This window comes from Lampetra fluviatilis, chromosome 33 (assembly GCF_964198595.1).
Source record: "Lampetra fluviatilis chromosome 33, kcLamFluv1.1, whole genome shotgun sequence".
In the NCBI taxonomy this organism is placed as follows: domain Eukaryota; kingdom Metazoa; phylum Chordata; class Hyperoartia; order Petromyzontiformes; family Petromyzontidae; genus Lampetra; species Lampetra fluviatilis.
In genome coordinates, this window is record NC_136307.1 from 7,920,805 (window position 1) to 7,942,038 (window position 21,234).

At 43.1% G+C, this 21,234-nt stretch overlaps 1 protein-coding gene across 11 annotated transcripts in view; it reads left to right on the plus strand.

Annotated features, from left to right (window-relative positions):
* The window catches only part of LOC144944023 (neurexin-1-like), a 389,198-nt gene that overhangs the window by 150,921 nt on the left and 217,043 nt on the right, over positions 1-21,234 (plus strand). For all 11 annotated transcript variants that reach the window (XR_013639554.1, XM_078872018.1, XM_078872025.1 and 8 more), the window contains 3 exons: positions 16,411-16,530; positions 16,908-17,289; positions 18,895-19,085. Coding sequence is in view for 10 of the 11 variants with exons in the window: in XM_078872018.1 (XP_078728144.1) it covers positions 16,411-16,530; positions 16,908-17,289; positions 18,895-19,085 (693 nt within the window). In the remaining variant the exon portion in view is untranslated. The remainder of the gene's footprint in view (positions 1-16,410; positions 16,531-16,907; positions 17,290-18,894; positions 19,086-21,234) is intronic.

The window sequence follows — 21,234 nt, forward strand, 5'->3', positions numbered from 1 at the left end:
AGCTTGACAGCAATACAGTGGTACCCCGGAGATCGAACGAAATTCGTTCCAGAAGGCCATTCGAACACCGATTTGTTCAAACACCGAATTCATTTTCCCCATAAGAATTAATGTAAATTACATTAATTGGTTTCAGACACAAGAAATCTCTCATTATAAAGCATTTTTACACGAAGTTTACAGTAATTACATGCATAAAATCATACAAAAAAACAAGCAAAACAATAAATAAATGGAATAAATGAATAAATATATGAAATAAATGAAATAAATGAACATTGAACTTCACTTTACCTGTAGTAAGGAGAGTTGTTGGCTTGAGTGGAAGGCGGTGAGGAGGAGGTGGTGGTGTTATTGTTTGGAAGGGGAGTCCCCTTTGTCTGGGCAAGCGTCATGCCCGCTGGCCATACACATCTCAACCGTACAGGTTCTTTCAAGTCACGATTGCCCGTTCGACCTCCGAATTTTGTTCAGTTGCCGGGACAAAAAATATTCGGAAATATCGTCCGAACACCGATTTGTTCGAGTTCTGGTGCATTCGATCTCCCGGGTTCTACTGTATATGTATATCTGAATGCGCTGGACACCGCAGTAGACAATAGAAATTGAGCATTCATTAGGTCCGATCTGGACTAGCGTGAGTCATTCTAGTGTGTGTGTCATGTCATGTCGAGGTGAGTGATCATTTAAATGTTAACTGTCAGGTATATGATGCTGTCACCACACGTGATTAAATATTATTCTAGGACATCTCAGGGAGATGAAAATTTGTACAGATGTTAATTTCGGTCAAGTTGCCTACATTGTTATTTGAAAAGGTCAGACATGTATAAATACATTTTTTCATACTGTGTTTATGTAAATGGCCCCTAAAAATATAGGGTTCATGGAATTTTAACCCAAATTTTTAAAACCCTTCTCCCAGTCACCTATTTCTTGCAACAGTTTCTGCCCGAACAAGTTACATTTTTAGGGGCCATCCATTTAGTACGTACCTACAAAAATCTGTCAAAACTTGATCCCCCCCCTCCCCCCCCAACGCGGAAACGATCAAGGATTAATAATATTAACGTGTTTAAGCAAACAGATAGTCCACCGCCGGCTGCATTAAATAATTAAGTTGCGTACCTTTAAAACGTTTGTCTGGTGTGCGCTCGGTTCAAACGCCCACTGAACACAGTCGGACAGGTGACGTATTATAGGGATTTCGTCAACACGCGCAGTGTCAGGCTGAAGCACAGCAGCGTGAGAGCTGCAGTCAGGGGCATGGTGGCACACAAGTGACGCCTCTCCCACAGTCCCACTTCTCCCTGTAGTCCTTGTTGTCTGACAGCTAAATAAACTGAACTGTGGCTCATTTGAAGGCCAATGTAGACGAATTATTATCGAGGCTTCACCCCCCCCCGCCCCCATTTCCTATGCGTACGTACATAGTCAGTAGACCCCCTATACGCAAGCGTACGAATTTGGGTTAACCCCCCCTCCCCCCTCCATGCGTACGTACTAAATGGATGGCCCCTTAACGGCGATCATTCAGTACTGAAAATCGTATACGTTAACTTATAGCTGCACAAATTGAGTGCTTTTCTCACACTTTGAACAAACTCTTGTGTTAAGTTGACCATAATAGATGCACTCGTACAAAAAGTCATGTTTACATCAAGAGTTTTACATGCTTTCACCACGGTTCTTAACGAGACCCAACCAGCCAGCACCTTGGAACGTAAAACAACGTCAATCATTGCCAAGTCATCAATTCCCAAGAAAGAGCAATACCTGATCAAACTAAGGGCATCTAAACCGCCAAGACTTTATGGGCTACCAAAAATTCACAAACCTGATGTCACATTAAGACCCATAGTTTGTACAATAGGCTCTGCCACGTACAAATGAGCACAATACGAACGAAACAAATACAGCCCTACATCGGTAGGACGTCTTCGTTCATCAAAAACTCTGAACATCTCCTAAATATAATTAAAGATATTATGCTTAACCCTAATGATAGTCTCGTAAGTTTTTATGTGACTTCTCTGTTCACGAGGGTTCCGGTCAACGAGTCAATTAGAGTACTCGACACTCTGGTAACGAACAAATGTTTAGCCAAAGATATCCCAAGACGAGCTGAACACTGTCTAAAGAACACCTACTTCTCGTGGCAAGGTGACTTCTATAAACAAAAGGAAGGAGCAGCAATGGGCTCTCCTTTGTCTCCTGTGATAGCGAATTTGTACATGCAAGATTTTGAAACAAAAGCAATAGCTTCAAGCACACTAAAACCATCTGCTTGGTTTAGATATGTGGATGACACATTGGTGGTCTGGCCACACAACAAAGATACACTGAACTTATTTCTAAATCATCTCAACTCGCAAAACCATACATCCAGTTCACCATGGAAGTGGAAGCTGACAGAACTCTACCATTTCTGGATATTCTACTCGGATGGGGTCGAAATGGTAAACTACCACAGTGTTTACCGAAAGAAAACGCATACTGACGCCTTTCTGAATGGAGAGTCACACCATCACCCCACACAGAAATCTGCTCATATCAAGACGCTCATTCATCGAGCTAAGAAAGTGTCAGATGGTGACAGTCTGAGAAGTGAAATTCAACATGTTAAAGAAGCACTGCAAACGAACGGTTATAATGATGCACATATCAACAAGGCATTGAATGCCAAAACCAAATCAAATAACACGAGCATTGAAACTGCCCAAGTAATTAAAACGATCAAAATACCGTACATTGTGGGAGTAACTGATAAACTAGCCAGATGTTTGGAAAAACAAAACATCCGAGTCGGATTTGTCACGGTACATAAAATTTAGAAATGAATATCTGGTACAAAAGATGTATTACCGAAGCTATCAACAGAAGGTGTGTACAAGATTAAATGCACGTGCGGTAAATGTTATGTTGGGCAAACAGGACGAATTATCAGCACGAAACTAAAAGAACATCAGATAAATATTAAATTCTCCCAAATACAACTGTCAGCAGTAGCAAAACACAGGTGCCAACAAGGACACTCAATTGATTTTGATAATGTTGAAGTTCTGTGCAAAACTAGCTACTACTGGCCAAGACTAATTAGATAATCTATCGAAATTGAAGAAATAAAAATAACTTTAACCGTCCGGATAGCTACCACCTTAGTGCTGCGTGGAAGCGAATCATCAAATGATACATGATGCCTACGAAGGGCATCATACTTCAATAGGGATTACCGTAGGTAGGGCTATTTTAATATACACAATAGACAGGAAGGACAAGTTCAAAGGGCTTGCATAATGCACATGCATAATGTACGTTGACTCAGTAATCCCTCCCCCGCCCCCACACGTGGCGCAAGAGCGCAGAAGTGTGGTCACCACATCTACGCCTCTATATAAGGAACGAAACAGGTGGACTTCTCCACAAATCTGTCTGTCGCCTGATGAAGCTAGTTGTAATTACTGGCGAAACGTCGTACTCAGATTGTAAATGTTGTGGCTGAGCTCTCTAACACACCGGTGTGCTGTACTAGTGACGAATTGACACGTTCTGTTTACGTGACAACCCTTACTAGTTGGCTGTGTCGGCTGGTGGCGGGTTTTAACGACACATTTAGATATTTACGCGATCTCACCCCAAAAAACCTCTATTATGGATGATATTGGTCGCGAACGCCTACGTGTTAAATTAGACAGCATTTATGAAGTTGCTCACAGGTTATGTTTGACCACAGGATGTGGTGCGCGTGGGAGTGAGACTTCTTGAAAACAGTACAAGATGTGCATTGGTATTTCTTGTGTTGAAATGTAGTCATTAAGTTTCTGCACACTAAAAAAAGGCAAATGATAATTGACAATGCACTGTATTGCATTATATAGAGTTATTGATAGAAAGTAGACATACATGCGTGCACACGTTGGATTCGTTTTTATTAGACAGATACAAAATAGTAATCGCTACACACAAATCGCAAGACTGAAATGCCCTTGCCGTTAATTATTCTACCCCTTTCACTTCGTCGGGTGGTGCTATGAATCACCCTTTATACACAATCACCAGCCGCCAAATATTCCGTTGGAGAAATAGGCATTAAACTGATTTCAGGTTACTACGCTGTGGAATCCAACACAGAACACATTCCTCCTCCTGCGCAGGGAGCTGGTAGGAACGTTGGGCCGCTCGGTCAATGGGCGGGGTCACTGACGGCGTGGTGTATTCCGCAAATATGCCCGACTGTGAGGGCGGGCACAAGCCGGCGTGAGTAGGTTAAACGTTTAGTTTTAGAAGGGCACCACGGGGTGACCAGCCCCTCCCCACCCAGCCCCACCCCTCCCACCCCCGACCCAGCCCCACCCTCCCCACCCAGCCCCTCACCACCCTCCCCTCCCCACCCAGCCCCTCCCTGCACGACGGACACAATGATCCCCTGTGGGCTGGTGTAACCAGGAGGTTCCTACCAGTATAACCATGTAGTGACCCCTTCATATTATAAACACCATATTGTGTCCTAAAATTGTCGTCTTTTTTTACGTAATAGATCAAAAGTCCACTTATTCGGAAAGAAGTACGGAGCTGCAAGGAAGGGTATATTTGGCTTTCGCACAGTACACTGTGTCCTACTTATGAGAAGCGTGTTAGGGGATATATCCACACACACACACCTCTGCAAGGGACAGTGAGTTTATTACCCTCCTCGGAGGTTAGTGCCCTTCTCGAGATTTGTGCCCGCAAATACCGTATCTTTTGGACACAGGTGGGTCTTTTGAACCAGCACCCAGCGAACCCGAGGTGAGACAAAGCCACCTCTGAGCCCACCCAACCCCTCGCTCAGCTCTCATGGACTGCCAGAAAAGAGTGTGGGGTCTAATTGGATAAAATGACGCACAAGGCATTTAAACAAGAAAGCATCTGCTGTCTGACGATCATCTCGCTTCCATTTTGCTGCAGATTTGGTGTGACCGTCATATATATTTTTTAGACATGTGGAAGGGTTTTAATGTTTTGTCTTCCTGCAATTTCACATAATGAGCTGTTATGAACCCCTGTAATGGCTTGGGAGAGTACCCTAATTATGTCAATATCTCTGGAGTAATCGTGGCTAGCAGCTCTCCCACTGGGCTCTAATAGGGCTTCCTACAGACTGAACAGAAGGCCTTAGAGTTGAGGTTTATTTATGATGGGCATTGTGGAAGGCCAGTGTTCAGCAGCTACCTTTTTTATGACCTGGTTTTGGAGCAGCAGCAGCATTACATGGTAAACAAAAAGGTACTCTACTGACAAATTATACCCAGCGTCTATATGTACTGACAAAAGTCACCGTACATTTTGTACATTTAAGTTGGAATGTTTTTTTTTCTTCTGGACGCCAACAGAGAAGGTTGACACAAACTGTATCCTACATAAAATGTAGTTTGTTTCCATACATGTACATACTATGGATGAGTTTTAAATTAAAACATGTCAGAAGTTATATTTTTAAGGGTCATTTTCCAAAGAAAAATTATGTTTGGGCCATTTACATGTCGGACATTATTTGATAATTTGAATTCATGCTTGGAATAACGTGAAGAGACTTAAAGACGAACACATTTATTGGAGAACTTATGCAGAATAATGACACAATTTAAACTGTTAAAGAGTAAGTGCGTTGGGCAGAACACATCACTAGAATCGATTATGGCCGATAGTCAGAGTGACAACCAAGGCATGGAACGTGTCGGAGAAGAAACCCACCAAGGACGAGTTTCGGATCCAAAATTTTACATCCAAGCCCAACTTTCCATTTTTTTCTTCAAATTAATACAATCAAAAATATCGGAAACACATCCCTAAGAGGTACAATACCAATACTGATACCTGGATCGCAGTACAGTACTAGGTTGAATTGCACTCCAGAGAAAATACCTTTATTTCCACTTTGTGCTTCATTGACTTGAGAGTAAATATCTGGCTATAGAAATATAAAATAAATATATCGGTTGTATCTCAGCTGTGCTGCAGGAGTCAAGGCATGTGACAAGGAATACCCCATTTCTGTGATTCCCAGTGGAGATGAGAGTAACATCACACTGGGGAATGGCCTTGTGCAAGATGATGACAACACACCTGCCCACAGTCTCTCTGCGATAGGCCCTTGTCATAACATCTGCGACATTGTGGGTTTTCGCGCTTTGCGGAAAGTGAGTCGTGGCATACTCGTCAAGCCAGTGCCGTCATCGGCCATGATCTATCCGCTGCTGCTGGGCGAAGGCCTTCCCTAGGCGTCGCATTTTCTCGATGACGCAATGTATCTGAAACCTCATTGGAACCTCCTTTGCCAGTAGCAAAATATGATAATTGTTTTTTTTACCCTTTTATCTGGCAACAAAACTGACACCTTTTTTATGGTGTAAATGCTTACCCCGAGCTGTCATACTCTGATGGTGCATTGTCTTTGAGTTGTGCGCCTTTTGGCGTCATCTAGTACAAAACCATGTGAGACTAGGCTCTAAGAAAAGCCATCTCGGATGTGGACCAATCAATTTCAAGGACAGTGCATACATTATCAGAGTTGTGTTTTTTGTTTGCATTCCGACCGCAGGTATTGTGGTCAATGCAAACATGACTCCTTGTAAAAAAAAAGGTGTCAGTTTTGATTCCAGATAAAAGGGTAAAAAAAACTGATCATGTCTGAAACCTGTACACGCGCTGATCTAATCACTCCATCCCCACGCTAGAGGTACCATTGAGCATGTTTCCCTCCTTTGGCTGCTGCTGATCCCTCATCAGTCTCGACTACCAGCCATCATCCATTCTCGTGAAGCCGACAACATGAATCAAAAACGTGGTTGTTGGCATATAAAATTTAAGACAAGCTGAATCTTACGAAAATAAGCATGGAGAGCCACGTGATTGAGGAACAAATGGATGAGATAACATATGCAACTTCATCATATTTACTTTAAAAATTAACCATTATATATGTAAGGTTTCTAAAAACGTAATTTCCAAGACATAGGTGGTGATGGCATCCGACTGATGATGATAAACCTTTAACATATGGGCTACACCTGATTCCTTCAAACACAAAAGCTACGCTATATATATATCTTTTTTATTTCATTAATTGGTGAATTGAGCTAAGACCATCAAATTCACTAAACTTCCGAAAGTCTTACCTAATCCAGGATCGGAGCCTGGTGATCTACAACTGGATATTTATTAGCAGTGATAGCTTACCACTCTTACATGTACACGGTATATTTCCCCTGAGCCAACGAGACATCTAATGTATAACAATGAGCAATGAATATGTATGTGTGTCTGGAGAGTCCTCTTAGACCGTTACACTAATATCAATGAATTAGGAACCGTTTGAAAGCGTTTGTGTAGTTTATGTAGCGAATGAAGTCGAAATTGTGAACAAAAATGGACTTCTGAATCAAGATATTGACATTTGAACCGATGATTTAGCATATTATCCCAGTGATAATTATCCACTCTGCTATTGCATTTACAGTTGCCCAGCATGAAGCGAACCCTTTTCGACTGTTACATCTGCCTCAACAACACTTATTTGTACCGTCATGCGAAATATATTATGTTAGCAGGTTATCATAGCACAACCTACTAGTAAAATGGAGATACTAGTAAACAAAACATGTGTAAAGTTACATTTATTAAATTGCTGTGGGGTGCATAAACTCAATTGGAAATTATTGATTACTGTTGAGTCCCAACGGGATACCGACTACCCAGTCAACATGCAAACGCTGAGCCAACGTTGGCACGAGATTCAACCCGTTGTACGGGTGTCGGATCAGCGTTCCATGTTGATGGGAGAGCAGTGCATACGAAGTCAGATGTTTTTGGCAAGAAAAAGTATGCAAGCAGCGAGTGTTCCCCAAAAATGCAAGTGCAGCGGACAGATACTTAAATAAATGGTAAATAAATCTGCCGCGAACTTTAGCGAAACCACCACGGACGTTTTAAATATTAGAGCAAAGTACAATTTCAGAGATACTGAATTAAGACAACTTGTGAGGATGTGATTAGCCTTCATTTTAATCGGCCTTTAATTAACAGCGGCTTTATATTAACATAATTGCTACGTTTCCAGTTTTATTAATATTTTTTTTATGAAAACGCCAACAGTCTGTCGAATGTAAACCCTCTACGGGGCCGTTGCGCTTTGGACTGGATATCACACTGTTTGCAGCTTTATCATTACTTCACTTCAAAAACAACAACGGAGGCCAACAACTTCAACATTCTGGATATTGTGTGAAAACACAGTTAATAAGTAATATTTCAAAAAATATTTTTTTTGATAGAATATATTATTGTCATCAGTATGACATAAGTATACCAAGTTTGCAGTCGATGCCACATTGGGAAGTGGGTTAAAATAGAGTTACAAGATTTGAGGATACAACAACAACAGACAGTGAGTTAAATAAAATCGTGTAAAAACAAAGGTTCCCCTCCCCCACCACGTAGCATTTTACAGACTGCTGAGGAAAGTGTTGTTAGAGAGTGCACCTTCGTAGGCGAGGATGGCAAACGAAATGGGTGGAGTGGCCTGCACCACGCTCAGCCACCTTTATCTCCCCAGTGCTGATGTGTTCTTCACGCGGCACCCCGGTACTGTGCTCAACTAAGGGCCCAGTCGACCGAGAGGGACATAAGTTGAGCATTTTGTAAATCGTCAGGTTCGTAGCGCAGGTGGATAACAACCGTCCATCAAATAAAAACAAATACAACAATCCCCCCGTGGAGCTAGACAACAGGCTGCTAAGGTGAACACCGCGCCACGATCCTGGCGAGCCGACTTAGATCCCTTGCTCACCGTTAACATCAGTGGCGAATATCTGAACCGGCACTCTCTGCCTGCTCTCGTTCGACTCGGCCAGCCTTTAAACGAGTAACCTCGTCAGCGCTGGGGAGGGAGGCAAATGTGGTCGTCGAGCGTGGTTTTTTTTCGGCCACACCAACCCCCCGCATGCTCCGTGTGATCCTTGACAAAGGTGCGCTCCGTGTGCGTACATCTTACGAATGCCAGTGCCGCACACAGCTGGCCAGCACCACGCCAGGCTGCTGCCATGTCCCCAGTGCTGGTGTTCAATCCCCACCGCACCGGGTGCAGTAGTAATTCATCTGAGACTGAGTGGACTCGGGTGAGACGATCAGGAGCGTTTCAGATATTCGCTGCCGCTGGCGATGGCCGTGAGCGGCAATTAAACTGGGGTCGCCGGATTTGCAGCGCAGCGCGCTCACCGTAATACAACCGCTCCCCCACGCAAAGACAAAGATCCCCCGCGTAGTCTCAACAAAACCGTTGGGGCAAGTGCTGTTAGCGAGCACCTATGAAGGCCGGCACGGCACACGAGCGGGTGGATGACCGGCACTACTCCCGGCCGCCCTTTGTCTCCCTCGTGGCGATGTTTACACACCGCGCCGGGAACTCATTCGAGGCTGAGTCGACCCAGGACCGGTTCAGATGATCCTCACTCGTGTTGGGAGGTGGAACTGGGGTCCCCGGGTTTCTTTCTGGAGCGCGCATAACCGCAAACACCACCGCAACCCCACACGGACAAGACAATGACAGACAGCGCACAAGCGTCGAAAGGCTCAAGGATGCAATGATTCAAATGAGCAATTACACCCGCGGGAGCGTGGGAGGGAGGCATGCAAGCAGGGTGTTCATCTCGCTCACGTTGTGCGCAAAACAACGTTGGTTTTGCGCACAACGTATTTTGGCCTCGCTACGCGTTCCTGCTGCCCTATGCCATCGCGGATGACGATGATGATCATGACGATGGTGATTATGACGATGGTGGTTACTGCCTCTTGTTGTCCTCCCTTGAAGCCCACGCTGAAATGCAAACATTTGCCGTGGCCATCACTTTTGTTGCTCAGATCTGCTGTGTGTGTACGTTTGGACTTGTTTCGCCACCGTCCGTAGCCAACCGTGCGACATCGGAGGTGCGCGCGGGGAAGGGCAACAAATTAAACACAAAAAGCAGTTCCAAAGAAATTCCTTTTTAATCTAGATGACGGCTGAAAAGTGCGTGGCTCCAGTGGCTTCCTAATATCGGAAGGAAGAGCGTTCCAGACGGCCGCAGAAGTGCATCTTGAAAGCGCGCGATGCGGTTGACCGCCGTCTTTGTTCGACGGCTGAGCCGAGAACCGCGATGTCACCCCAGTGGAACAAAATCGTGACAACTCCGCTAGGACAACAGTCGTTCACAGCCGTCCCTCGCTTGATGGGGGGCAGCCACGCCGGTCAATGAACCTATACGGTGATGGGCTGTAACCAACAACAACAATGCAAAACAAAGACAAAGATCCCCGCATAAGCCTGACGCAGGCTGTAGGGGCAATTGCTGTTAGCGAGCACCTATGAAGGCCGGCACGGCACACGAGGGGGTGGGTGGCCAACACCACGCCCCGCCGCCTTTGTCTCCCCAAGTGGCGATGTTTACACACCGCACCGGTACTCATTTGAGGCTGAGTCGACCTAGGGGAGGCCCAGGACCGGTTCAGATTATCGTCACCGGTGTACGCAGTGCCCTCCACCCCCACCACCAAAACCTCCTTCCCCCATCTGCCCCCCCCGCTCCTCCCCATCAATCTCCGTGCACCTTGTGGACCTTTCTAAAAAAAAATGAAATTACCCCTCGCACCGTCGTTTACGGGACGTTGGCAAACGTTGGGGAACGAGAGACGTTTGGGGTTGGTGGGCAGCGATCGGACGGGGAGGGGGGGGTTGTGATGACGTCGTTTTTTTTTTCCACGGAACGGGGCCGATGTCTGCGAAGTCGTTTTTCGTCACTGCATTTTGCGCGGAGAAAAGAAAAATAATCGTAATGATAATAATCATATTGCTTTGTGTTTACCACTATATTTGTATCTGGCTCTCACCTAAATATGTACTGTGTGCTTACGTATGTGTGCTGTAGTGTGGTACACGTTTTCTTTACATGAGCGTGCACTGCAATGTGATAATCATTATTATTAGTGTAACGTACGTTTTGTTGCATATGCTTAACAGTTTTGTTGCATATGGTCGTAAATACCAAACTGGTTATAAAAATGCGCAACCGTCTACTCTGAACGGAACTAGATTTAATGTAATTGGACGTTAATTTTAAATGTCTTCGTGCGGCGTGATAATGCGAGTTAAAAGACACACTTTCGTTTTTTAAATTAATGGCATTTTTTTGTGAGGGGCAGGCGTACAATTTGGCATCCCTTATTGTGATGTATGTGGAAAATCATTGAAGGTGACCCTAGAAAATGTCACACGTGTCAAGGCCGTTTTGCATGGTTTGACTTGCTGCACCACCGCGGAGTGGAAATGGCTCTGTTCACCAAGCCTTTACTGCCCTCTTCTGGCAATGCTGTTGGCTCTCTTGTCGATAATACTGCTCTGTAGGGGGCAGTATTATCGACACTATAAGGGGCAGTGGCTCCCAACCTGCGATCCTATTGCACCCACTGGTGGTGGTCCTCAAGGGTACGTGAGAAGTGCCCCATGGAACTTGTTGTAGATTTCTATATTTTTTACGAAGTACCATATTTGTCAGTGCATCAAGGTGGTCTGCGAAAAATGTTTGAGCGTTAGCAGTGGTCAATAGGTCCAGGAAAGTTGGGAACCGCCGCAGTAGTGGTGCAAAATTCAGTGCCACTGGTGGTTGCAAATATTTCGGAATCGCAGCTTCTGCATATACGGCTCATACGAGTGGCTTACGGTATGTGATAGCACAAGGTTATTGCACGGTTTACTTTTGTCGGTGATGAAAAGATCTAAGTGCAACATGACTCACGCACATTGATCTGCGGTTGCGGTATCCTCTCAATTTGCAAGCTTCATTTTGATAACACAAACTGCATTCGCTCTAAGGGGATGAACACAATGCACAAATTAGTGCATTCAAGCGTCGGTCATTGCAGCCTTTCCTCACACACGAGCGAGAGCTCCAGCATAATGCACCGTCGACAAAAGATAATTAATTAATAAAATACTAATTTCGTTCCGTGTTTAACATTTGTTTACGGTATGTCTCAAATTGATTGTCGTTACCCCCACCCCTCTCCCCCCTGGTTGTTGTTTTCCCCCCTCGAAACAAAATCGATCATGCTGCAGGTTCGAGAGGAGGCACAAATTACCAGTTGACAATACCGGGGAGACGTGCACTGTTGTACATCTACAAATCAATGTTTTACCTTTCATTTTTTAAGTTTATTTTTGTTTATTCCCCCCTGTAAAGCAAGTCGTTTTAATTGGGAACCCCAACCAGCTTGAGGGCATCTTATTTAGAGAGCCAATTTCGATGAGTATTTTTTTTGCCTAAAATAATGTTCAGCCCTTTATCAATCCACCGCTGGAGGAAAACCTCTCACGCTGCGTGGTCATCGAATTTTCTTGACCATACTTCACCGCACTGGTTAGTGGAGTTGGTGTATGGTGGGGGTAAGGAGCCGCAGGACTGGTTAATAGATCATTCGCCACTGATGTTTGCCATGGCGAGGAATTGAACTCTCGTTGGCAGGTTCCTAGCACAACACGCTAACCACTGCACGTACACTTTAAATTGCAGCCCCTTTGTCAATACACTGCTGCATGAAGGCCTCCCCACGCAATGATGGTGATGAGGATTGTTTGGTATGAGTCGCCACAGATGTTAGCCGTGGCCAGGAATAGCGCAGTGTGGTAACCACTGCGCCACCATTATCCACCTTTTAACATTTTATAACATCACAGCCGTTTGTCAATCTACTGCTGGATAACGGCGTGCAAATGTTGCGTCGGGATTTCTGTAAAACATTTAAAATGTTTCTGTAGATGTGCACACATAAGTGGCATATGGAAGATGCAGTTTGTGTGCAGTTTTTGAGGCAATAATTTAAGACATCGTCGTCATCATATGTCATGGTCAATCCACCGCCGGATGAAGGCCTCTCCAATTCGATGCCATTTCTCGTGGCCCTTTGATGCAGCAATCCATATAGCTCTGATTTCACCGCTCCCTCTCAGCATGGTGTAGGCCTCTGCAAGGTAAAGTAAAAGGTAAAAACAACGAGCCTACCTTTACCCTACCTTTTACCTTACCACAATACATTCACTCTACCCTTACCTTTTACCTTTAGCAAGATAAGGTAAAAGGTCAAAAGCAACGAGCCTACCTTTACTCTACCTTTTACCCTTACCCCATACAAATTACCCGATTACAGGGTCGTAGCCATGGAGTCAACATTGGGGGGGACCAAATCTTCCAGGGTGTCTGGGGGTCCCAACCCAGAAAAATATCTACATTTGAAAACTAATTTCCTGCCTAAAATATTAAAAAATTCACTAACACACGGGATGGACTTTTTATTTATTTTTTACAATAATGTCTAATAGTGTATTGTATTACATTGTTCTGTTTTTACTTTTTTACCATTTCTTGTTTCATTGTATGTAATGGCAGAGATTAAGGATTAATAAAGTACTAACATAACCACAATCATATAAACAGAAATCTATGCATTGATGTATATGAAGACAAATCCAGATATTCTGGCTGAGGTTTAGCAAATTGATGTTTTTTTTTTACATAGCATAGCAATTATTTTTATCGCAATATATCGGGGGGGGGGGGGGGACATTTTGAGCATATTTGAATATTGGGGAAGTGTATTCCCCCCAATATATATGAAATTACGGCCTTGGTATCACGACATATGATGTGCAGAGAAACGCTGTATACACACGTTTAGTTTATAATGCAGGTAACAGACCATCATCGCTGTTCATGATCACAACCTTGGCTGTAGGATGTGCTGCAGTGGAAACTTTGAGACAAAACAGAAAGGGCAATTCCCCAAGGTAATGTGGATTTATAGGCCAGTGACCACGTTAATACAATTTACTGATCTTCCACTCATGGCTTTGGTTCTCGAACGCAGAGGACGGTCATGGGTGAGCTCAAGTCCACAATCGGCGACTCAGTTTCGACATGGGCTTAAAGTCACGAAGCTGCGGAGACTTTTCTGTAAACCCTAATTTTACGGTGCACAGTTGTGGAGAATAAAAGACGAGCAATTGCAAAATGCCCATCAAATCAAATGCCTCACTGGTGATGCTCTCTCATGCTCCTCCCATTACAGTCTCAGGATGAAAATGTAAAGTGACAGCACATGTGAATGAAAGCATTTCGGAGTCAAGTACAATGGGGTTACTTCACCGATGCCACTGTTAATGCCGTCGAATAAATGTGGCGAGTGTAATGCCGATGCACTTGAAGCAAAGCATATTTGAGCCCGCCGTTAATTACGTGAATTTTTGTCCAGATGGAAGAACCTTAGTAAATTTATATATTCCATGTGTGCCCATTTTCGGGTGAATATTTGAGGATTGAGAATGTGAAAAAATAATCGGGTTTTTTGTTGTTTGCCCTTGACACACTGCACGTTTTCTCTCTGAAGGCAAGAGAGAAGAACGCAGTTTTCTTCAAACAAAATCGTTTAAACAGATTATTGCCACTAGAGGGCAGCGTGGGCCCACACATGGCAGAGCTGTAATGTTCAAACACCGTGTCACCCCCACTCCCTACACCGTGCTCCAGTACGAAATGTCCACAGCCTAACAGAAGCCAGCTCTTGCGCTTTAGAAAAAAAACACAACATGATTGAGGTCATTGCAACAGCCAAGAGCGTGCTGGACTCAATTCCCCGGCCACATTTTAGTGCCAGCACCACCACAGGGCACGGCATGCACATGTGCGAACGGGAGCTAGGGTAAGGAAGTTAGTTCACCTCCGTAAATGTCTTATCAACCTCGCCGTATAATGCAGCTTGCCTTTAGGCTAGATTGAATTTGCTAAATATCTATCTATCTATATAATTGGCAACATTTTTCCTCCAAGTCGTCTGTTCACCGATGCGCTTTGGCTGTGGTGAGCGTTGCTCTGTCTCTCTATACGATGAGCTGTCAAACAGGTTTGAGAATGTGTTGTAAATAAGTATGTACACGCTCACACCTTTTAGAGTACAGTGCTGTAATTTTGAATCGTAGCCACTTTACATCACGGTGTCGCGTACTGCTATATGATTACTAAAAAAAATATATAATGGGTTTCAAAATAAGCCTCGTCTCAGTGCAACTATTTTTAGTGTCTAATTTCAAATAATCTCTCATGGCCTTATTTCAAGACCGTGAGAGATGGTGATGGCTTGGGGAGGCCTTCATCCAGTAGTGTTTTTTTTATCATGGCTGATTGTGATTATTTCAAGAACCTTTTTGTCTATTGCCCATTATCTCTACCACGTAAAAATGTAACATTCTGCAATTTATGCGTTTTTATATACACTAAAATGTATCTGAATATAGCTATATCTACCTTTCATTTTTTCCCTGTTTACCTTGCTACTCTTTAACGATGGCTTTAGATTAATTGAGCTGTTCTAGCTAATTCCAATAATGATGCTCATTTCAGAGAATTGTGGCAGTTGTATTAGTTGTAAAATATATTTAAAATGCACAAGTTTATATAGGTTTTCTACTTCTAACTAAAGTATTTTTAAAATATCAAGAGCCCTTTGGGAATGGCATTTCAACACCGGTGAATCTGAAGTTTTCCACATCGTGCTACGGTTGTGGAATTCTGTTTGAGGCATGACACTACAAATACTATTTGTAGCAGCTGGTGTCAGTGTTTTATTATCTTTTGCGATAGCCGAAGAGGATTTCTGTTAGACTTCGAAGTGCATGGTGAGCACAAACAAATATATCTTCTTGTGTTTCCTGGAGATATCGGCTTCTTGACTCACGGTTACATCAAAGAGGCTCACCCAAGCAGGCTCTGAGGATTTCGATATATGTTTTGAAGACTTACACAAACCAAGTTAATGCAAAGCGGTCAAATAAAATGCCCATGGCACCTAACAATCCCGTTTCAGAATGCGTGAGTAGATGGAATTCTCCAACCTTGCCTCTTCTTTAAAATATTTATTTGTTTCCATTTCCTATTTTACTTCAAAACTAGTTATTTACTATAATGCCTCCCTCCAATTCATATGTGCACATTTCTTAAACAGAACACGTACAAGAGAATTCACGTAAAACTGTAAGCAGAAGATAGACGTTTCAATGATGTGGAAATGTCACGTTTGCGCTTAAATGCCTTGGCATCATTACACCGAGCGAATCGGTTGAGCTGGTACCGGTGAAAGTGATCATACGCATGTCATTGCGGAACGTAATGCCACATTCAGCAGAAAGTAAGCGCAAGATTGACGAAGTTACAAAAATAGAGGCTTAAAATGCCATTAAAAAAATAATTACAAAGAAGGTTATTAATCGGTCTAATTTGCCTTTACATTGAAATGCTCCTTTAGGGGGCTAAACTTTTCAAAAGCACTAATGATCTATTTTATTTTTTACAGGCAAAGGCCCAGAGATATTGTATGCTGGAAAACACCTCAATGATAATGTGTGGCATACAGTTCAAGTAATCCGGCGTGGCAAAACTCTCAAGCTTACTGTGGATGGGACTTCAGCCGATGGTAAAGTGTGCCGTTTTAAATTAAGTTTTTGTTGCCAGTTTAAGAACGCATTGTCATTTAACTTTACATCGCAGGGTTATAAAATAATTTAGAACAATATTTGAACAGTTCTTAATATTTTTCAACATTTACTTATTCAGTCTATAATATTTGCGATATTATTCTATAACAATACATTTAAGAGTATAGAATAACATTTCGTAATATCAAATCAATTAAATCAATGTTCAATGCATTTAGTATACAATAACAATACAAGTATTGTACAAGACAGTAATATAACATAATTGTACATCGAATAATAATACAGGTTTGTGTTGTCCTTGTAAAATTGATACCACTCCATAATTGATTATTTGTTTCCCTTTGCTTAATAGGCCTCATGGACGGCGACCACACCCGCCTTGAGTTTCACAACATCGAGACGGGCATCATGACAGAGCGCCGATACACCTCCGTTATGCCCTCCAACTTCATGGGCCACCTGCAGAACGTCGTCTTCAACGGCATGGCCTACATCGACCTGTGTCGCAACGGCGACATCCGCTACTGCGAGCTGAACGCGCGGTTCGGCATGCGCACCATCATCGCCGACCCAATCATCTTCAAGACGCGTGGCAGTTACCTGACGCTGGCCACCCTGCAGGCCTACACCTCCATGTACCTCTTCTTCCAGTTCAAGAGCACGTCCAGCGACGGGCTCATCCTCTACAACAGCGGCGACGCCAATGACTACATCGCTGTTGAGCTTGTCAAAGGGTAGGCTGAGGGCAGTGGCGGTGCGGCGTGGTGGCGAGGGTTGCCACAATATTATTATCGATGCGTTTGTTTACCTGGGAGAGCTACACTCAGTCTAAATCAGTGGTTCTTAACCTTTTTGGAGGTACCGAACCCCACCAGTTTCATATGCGCATTCACCGAACCCTTATTAATTGGAAAAATGAAATGTGATTTTTTCAAATTCAAAACATAGGTATATGTTTTACTGTTGCACAATCATATGAGTCGGGTGTGTGTCTTAACCTCCACCGAACCCCTGAGACTGACTCACCGAACCCCTGGGGTTCGATCGAACCCAGGTTAAGAACCACTGATCTAAATGTATGTATGTTGAACTTCTTTCGCACCGTACGTAGCCAACCCATGCTAATCGAAGGTGCGGGGGAAGGATAACAAACTAAACACAAAGAGCAGTTCTCAAGACTCTTTTTAAAATCTTGATTTTTCAACACGGTCCTGCCAAGTTTTTGCACAAGGAGGCAATGTTGCTGCATGTAATCCCAATTGAGAAATTTGAAGGGAGTTTTTCAGCATTGGGATGTTTGGCCTATACCAGTTATATTGTATGTGGGTTTTTTTTTAGCTATGGGTGGAAACTGGGAAAACCATGGAGGACCCCCCCCCTATGCAGAACAGGGGGAGATCATGTCACCTCCAGATAGAAAGGTGCTAGAGGCACAACCCTGCCTCCCAAACACATACTACGATGTAGCATACGATGAGGCCCATAATAACAGCATGGTTTTTTTGGCAAAAAAATCATCATTGTGATTACGTCCCTCATGTTATTTTTATTCAACCTTTTATAACCTTTCTAAACTCTTTATGAAATGATAAACTTAATACCCTAAATAAAGTTGTATATCATCAGCAATTATTATGATGCAGGAAGTGTGGCAAAGTGCACAGATATTCGCCGTGAAATTGTGAACTACAGTTACAAACATATAGGAAACCGATTTCGTGTTTAATCGTTGTGCGGCGAAATTTGATATCGTATCGCGACCTAAAAAAAAATTGCATCCCGGCAACACGAGCGCGGCTGCCGTGTAAGTGGTTCGGTGATTGGCAGTTTGGCCAATGCTAGACGAATGCCTCCGTGACTGTGATGATGAGGTCCATGGAGCTTTGCGTGTGCGTGAAGCGAGCCGGGGCTTTTGTGTGTGTGTGTGGCGAGGGTGAGCGGACTTGATCCAGTTGCTGAGAAAATAAAATTTAACGCGCGTCGCCGAACATCGCAGCAAGAAAAAAAAGAAAGCGAATGAAAAACTGTTTTTCTGCACGAATGCATTTTGAACAGCATAGTTATGAAGATACAAATTGGATGAATGTGTTGGTTTGAAATTTGTATTTGAACTCTTTATAAATACTGTACCTGTTTGGAGAGAGGTTCCTGTATACTTTATACAATTTAATATAATATAGCTTTAATAGCTGTTACATTAATGTACTGTGGAAGAGTACTCCAAATATCCACCAGAGGTGCCCTGTAGTGGTCTCTCTATCATCGGGTCGTCTGCTATCAGTGGCATGAAATTACATAAATGTGTTTTTTGGTTTGTTGTTTTTTGCTTTGTCGGACAGGCACATCCATTACATATTTGACCTGGGAAACGGGCAGGACCTCATCCGAGACAACTCCAAGCGGGTTCTCAACGACAACCGGTGGCACAACGTGATCATCTCCAGAGACAACAACAATATTCACACCCTCAAGGTCGACACCCAGACTGTGTCGCAAAACGTCAACGGCGCCAGAAACCTTGACCTCAAAGGTGGCCTTTACATTTGTATTTGTTACTTACAAAAGTGCACGACAGCTGTGGTTTTCCTAATGCATCAGGGCCCACTGTGGAGTTCCTCAGAGAAAGAATGAAAGCTTGTTAATTCCTAATTAAAGGCAGGATATTTTAAGTGAAGATGGGAGAAGGGGGAGGGGTGTGGGTAATATTGGTGGTTGATTAGTAACAAGTGCCGGGCTGGCTCAAGCTCAGAAGGACAATTCTGCTATCAGAGCACCAAGCCAGTACATTTGCGATCTAGAGTTTTAATCCCAGAGGGAGACAAGAAATATAACATTTTTATTTTTCTAAAAGTATTCTCATCTGCAATTTTTTTTTTAAAGATTTCAACTGGGGTTATTAATGACCTCACGAATAATTGGTTAAGCTCGGAAATATTCAGCCACGAGTGCCAGTCACAGCAGGTAAAGATTCTCGCCAGGTCAGCAGACGGTGCACAACTTGGGGAGCTTGAGTTTAAAAGTTGACTTAATTAAATCAGATGCTACAACTAGTCCTGGAGGGCCTTTTTGTAGAAGTTACCCCGGGTGTAGGAGGTGTAGTATACTTTACTATCAGTGGAAACATTCTACATTTGTTAATTTAATTGCCTCCATCCTGGCAAATATCATGGTAACTATAAAAAATATATAAATATACAAAACTGGTGGCAAACAGACATCAGTGCATTGCGTTGGCACAAAGCAGCATGACATTTTAATATATATATTTTTTACTCCATACAAAAACATAGATTTCGTACAATTAATTAACCATAATATTCCAGTTAATCATATTTAGTGATCAAAATGTGGTCTTCCATTTTGGTAAAAAAAATATTATTAATTTGCCAGCTTATTATGCTGTTCATGGCAGTTGGCCTGTGACTCAGGGTTCAGAACAGCGAGAGCCAGCGCCACTGAGATCCTGGGAAGTAGTCAAAACTAGAAGGCCAAATTGACAAGCCCCGTCAACAAATGACTGCATGAAAAAAGCCCATATTTAATTTAGTTTTGCACTTAATTTGGCTACATGTCAGCTCTGAGAATGAAAAAATATTGGTTGCACTGTCTGCCAATGATCGCTGCTCTTAGATGCAAAGAGGGTGGGAAATTGCTGCCCTCGATAGCATGGACCAGAGGTCACTTGAAAGTATCTCAGAGGTAGCTCTGTCATATCCACTTTGGTGGGCCATTCTCAAGCACGTAGAGTTACACTGCCTGGCGATAGATCCGGATGGATACTTTGTCTCATAACAACATCGATAGCCCATTAGGGATAAAATGAAGATTGTTTAAAATAATTTCTCACAAATCGCAGCACTGTAACAAGGCAATGTTTCTCATTCTGTTTGACCTCATCTGTGCCCCTTGTCATAAAATACATGCGGCAGAACTGCAGTTGTCATAAAGCAGTGTAATCGCTTGACAACAACATGAACACTTGCATCTAAACCAGAGAGCATTAATTCAGCGTTAAATGAACGCCAAATGGCTTCCTCCCGATCATGTTTCAGTCGACAAGATGGAGTTCGTTCATGAAAATTGCGTGTGAATGTCATTTACATCATCTCCACTAGATGTCTCTACTCTGCAGCAATTGCGTAAACGTTCCATTCCCCACGGGAAAAAAAAAAACTGCAAGCATTACATGTAATTAACTGTATGCCGAACATTTTATTATTATTCCCATTGGTGCATATATGTGTCATAATCGTCAGCCATGGTCAATCCACTGTTGTATGAAGGCTCCCCTAAGCCACCTCCACCTCCTCTGATCCAGCAATGTCACCCTCCATTCCGCACTTGCTCGCGAGACAATTCCATCGCTCCGTCTCCTGGGTTAACGCATTCTTTCACGCACTCCATTCCTTTCCTGCCACTCCCATCACTTTTCCAGAACATCGGCCATCGTTCCTCCAAGTGACACAAATTGTACTTCAATATAACCAAAGATATTGTATTGCACTTCACTATAACCAATAGTAATGAATGCGTATGTAGTGATATGTAGAAGCAAGTGTTATTTTATTGTGACGGAAAATAAATGTGTCAATTTAGGCAGGGTTGCCCTTATTTTATGTTGAATCCTGAAGAGAAGCTGATATTTAATATAGAAATATTTCTCTCCCTGGTAGTGAAAC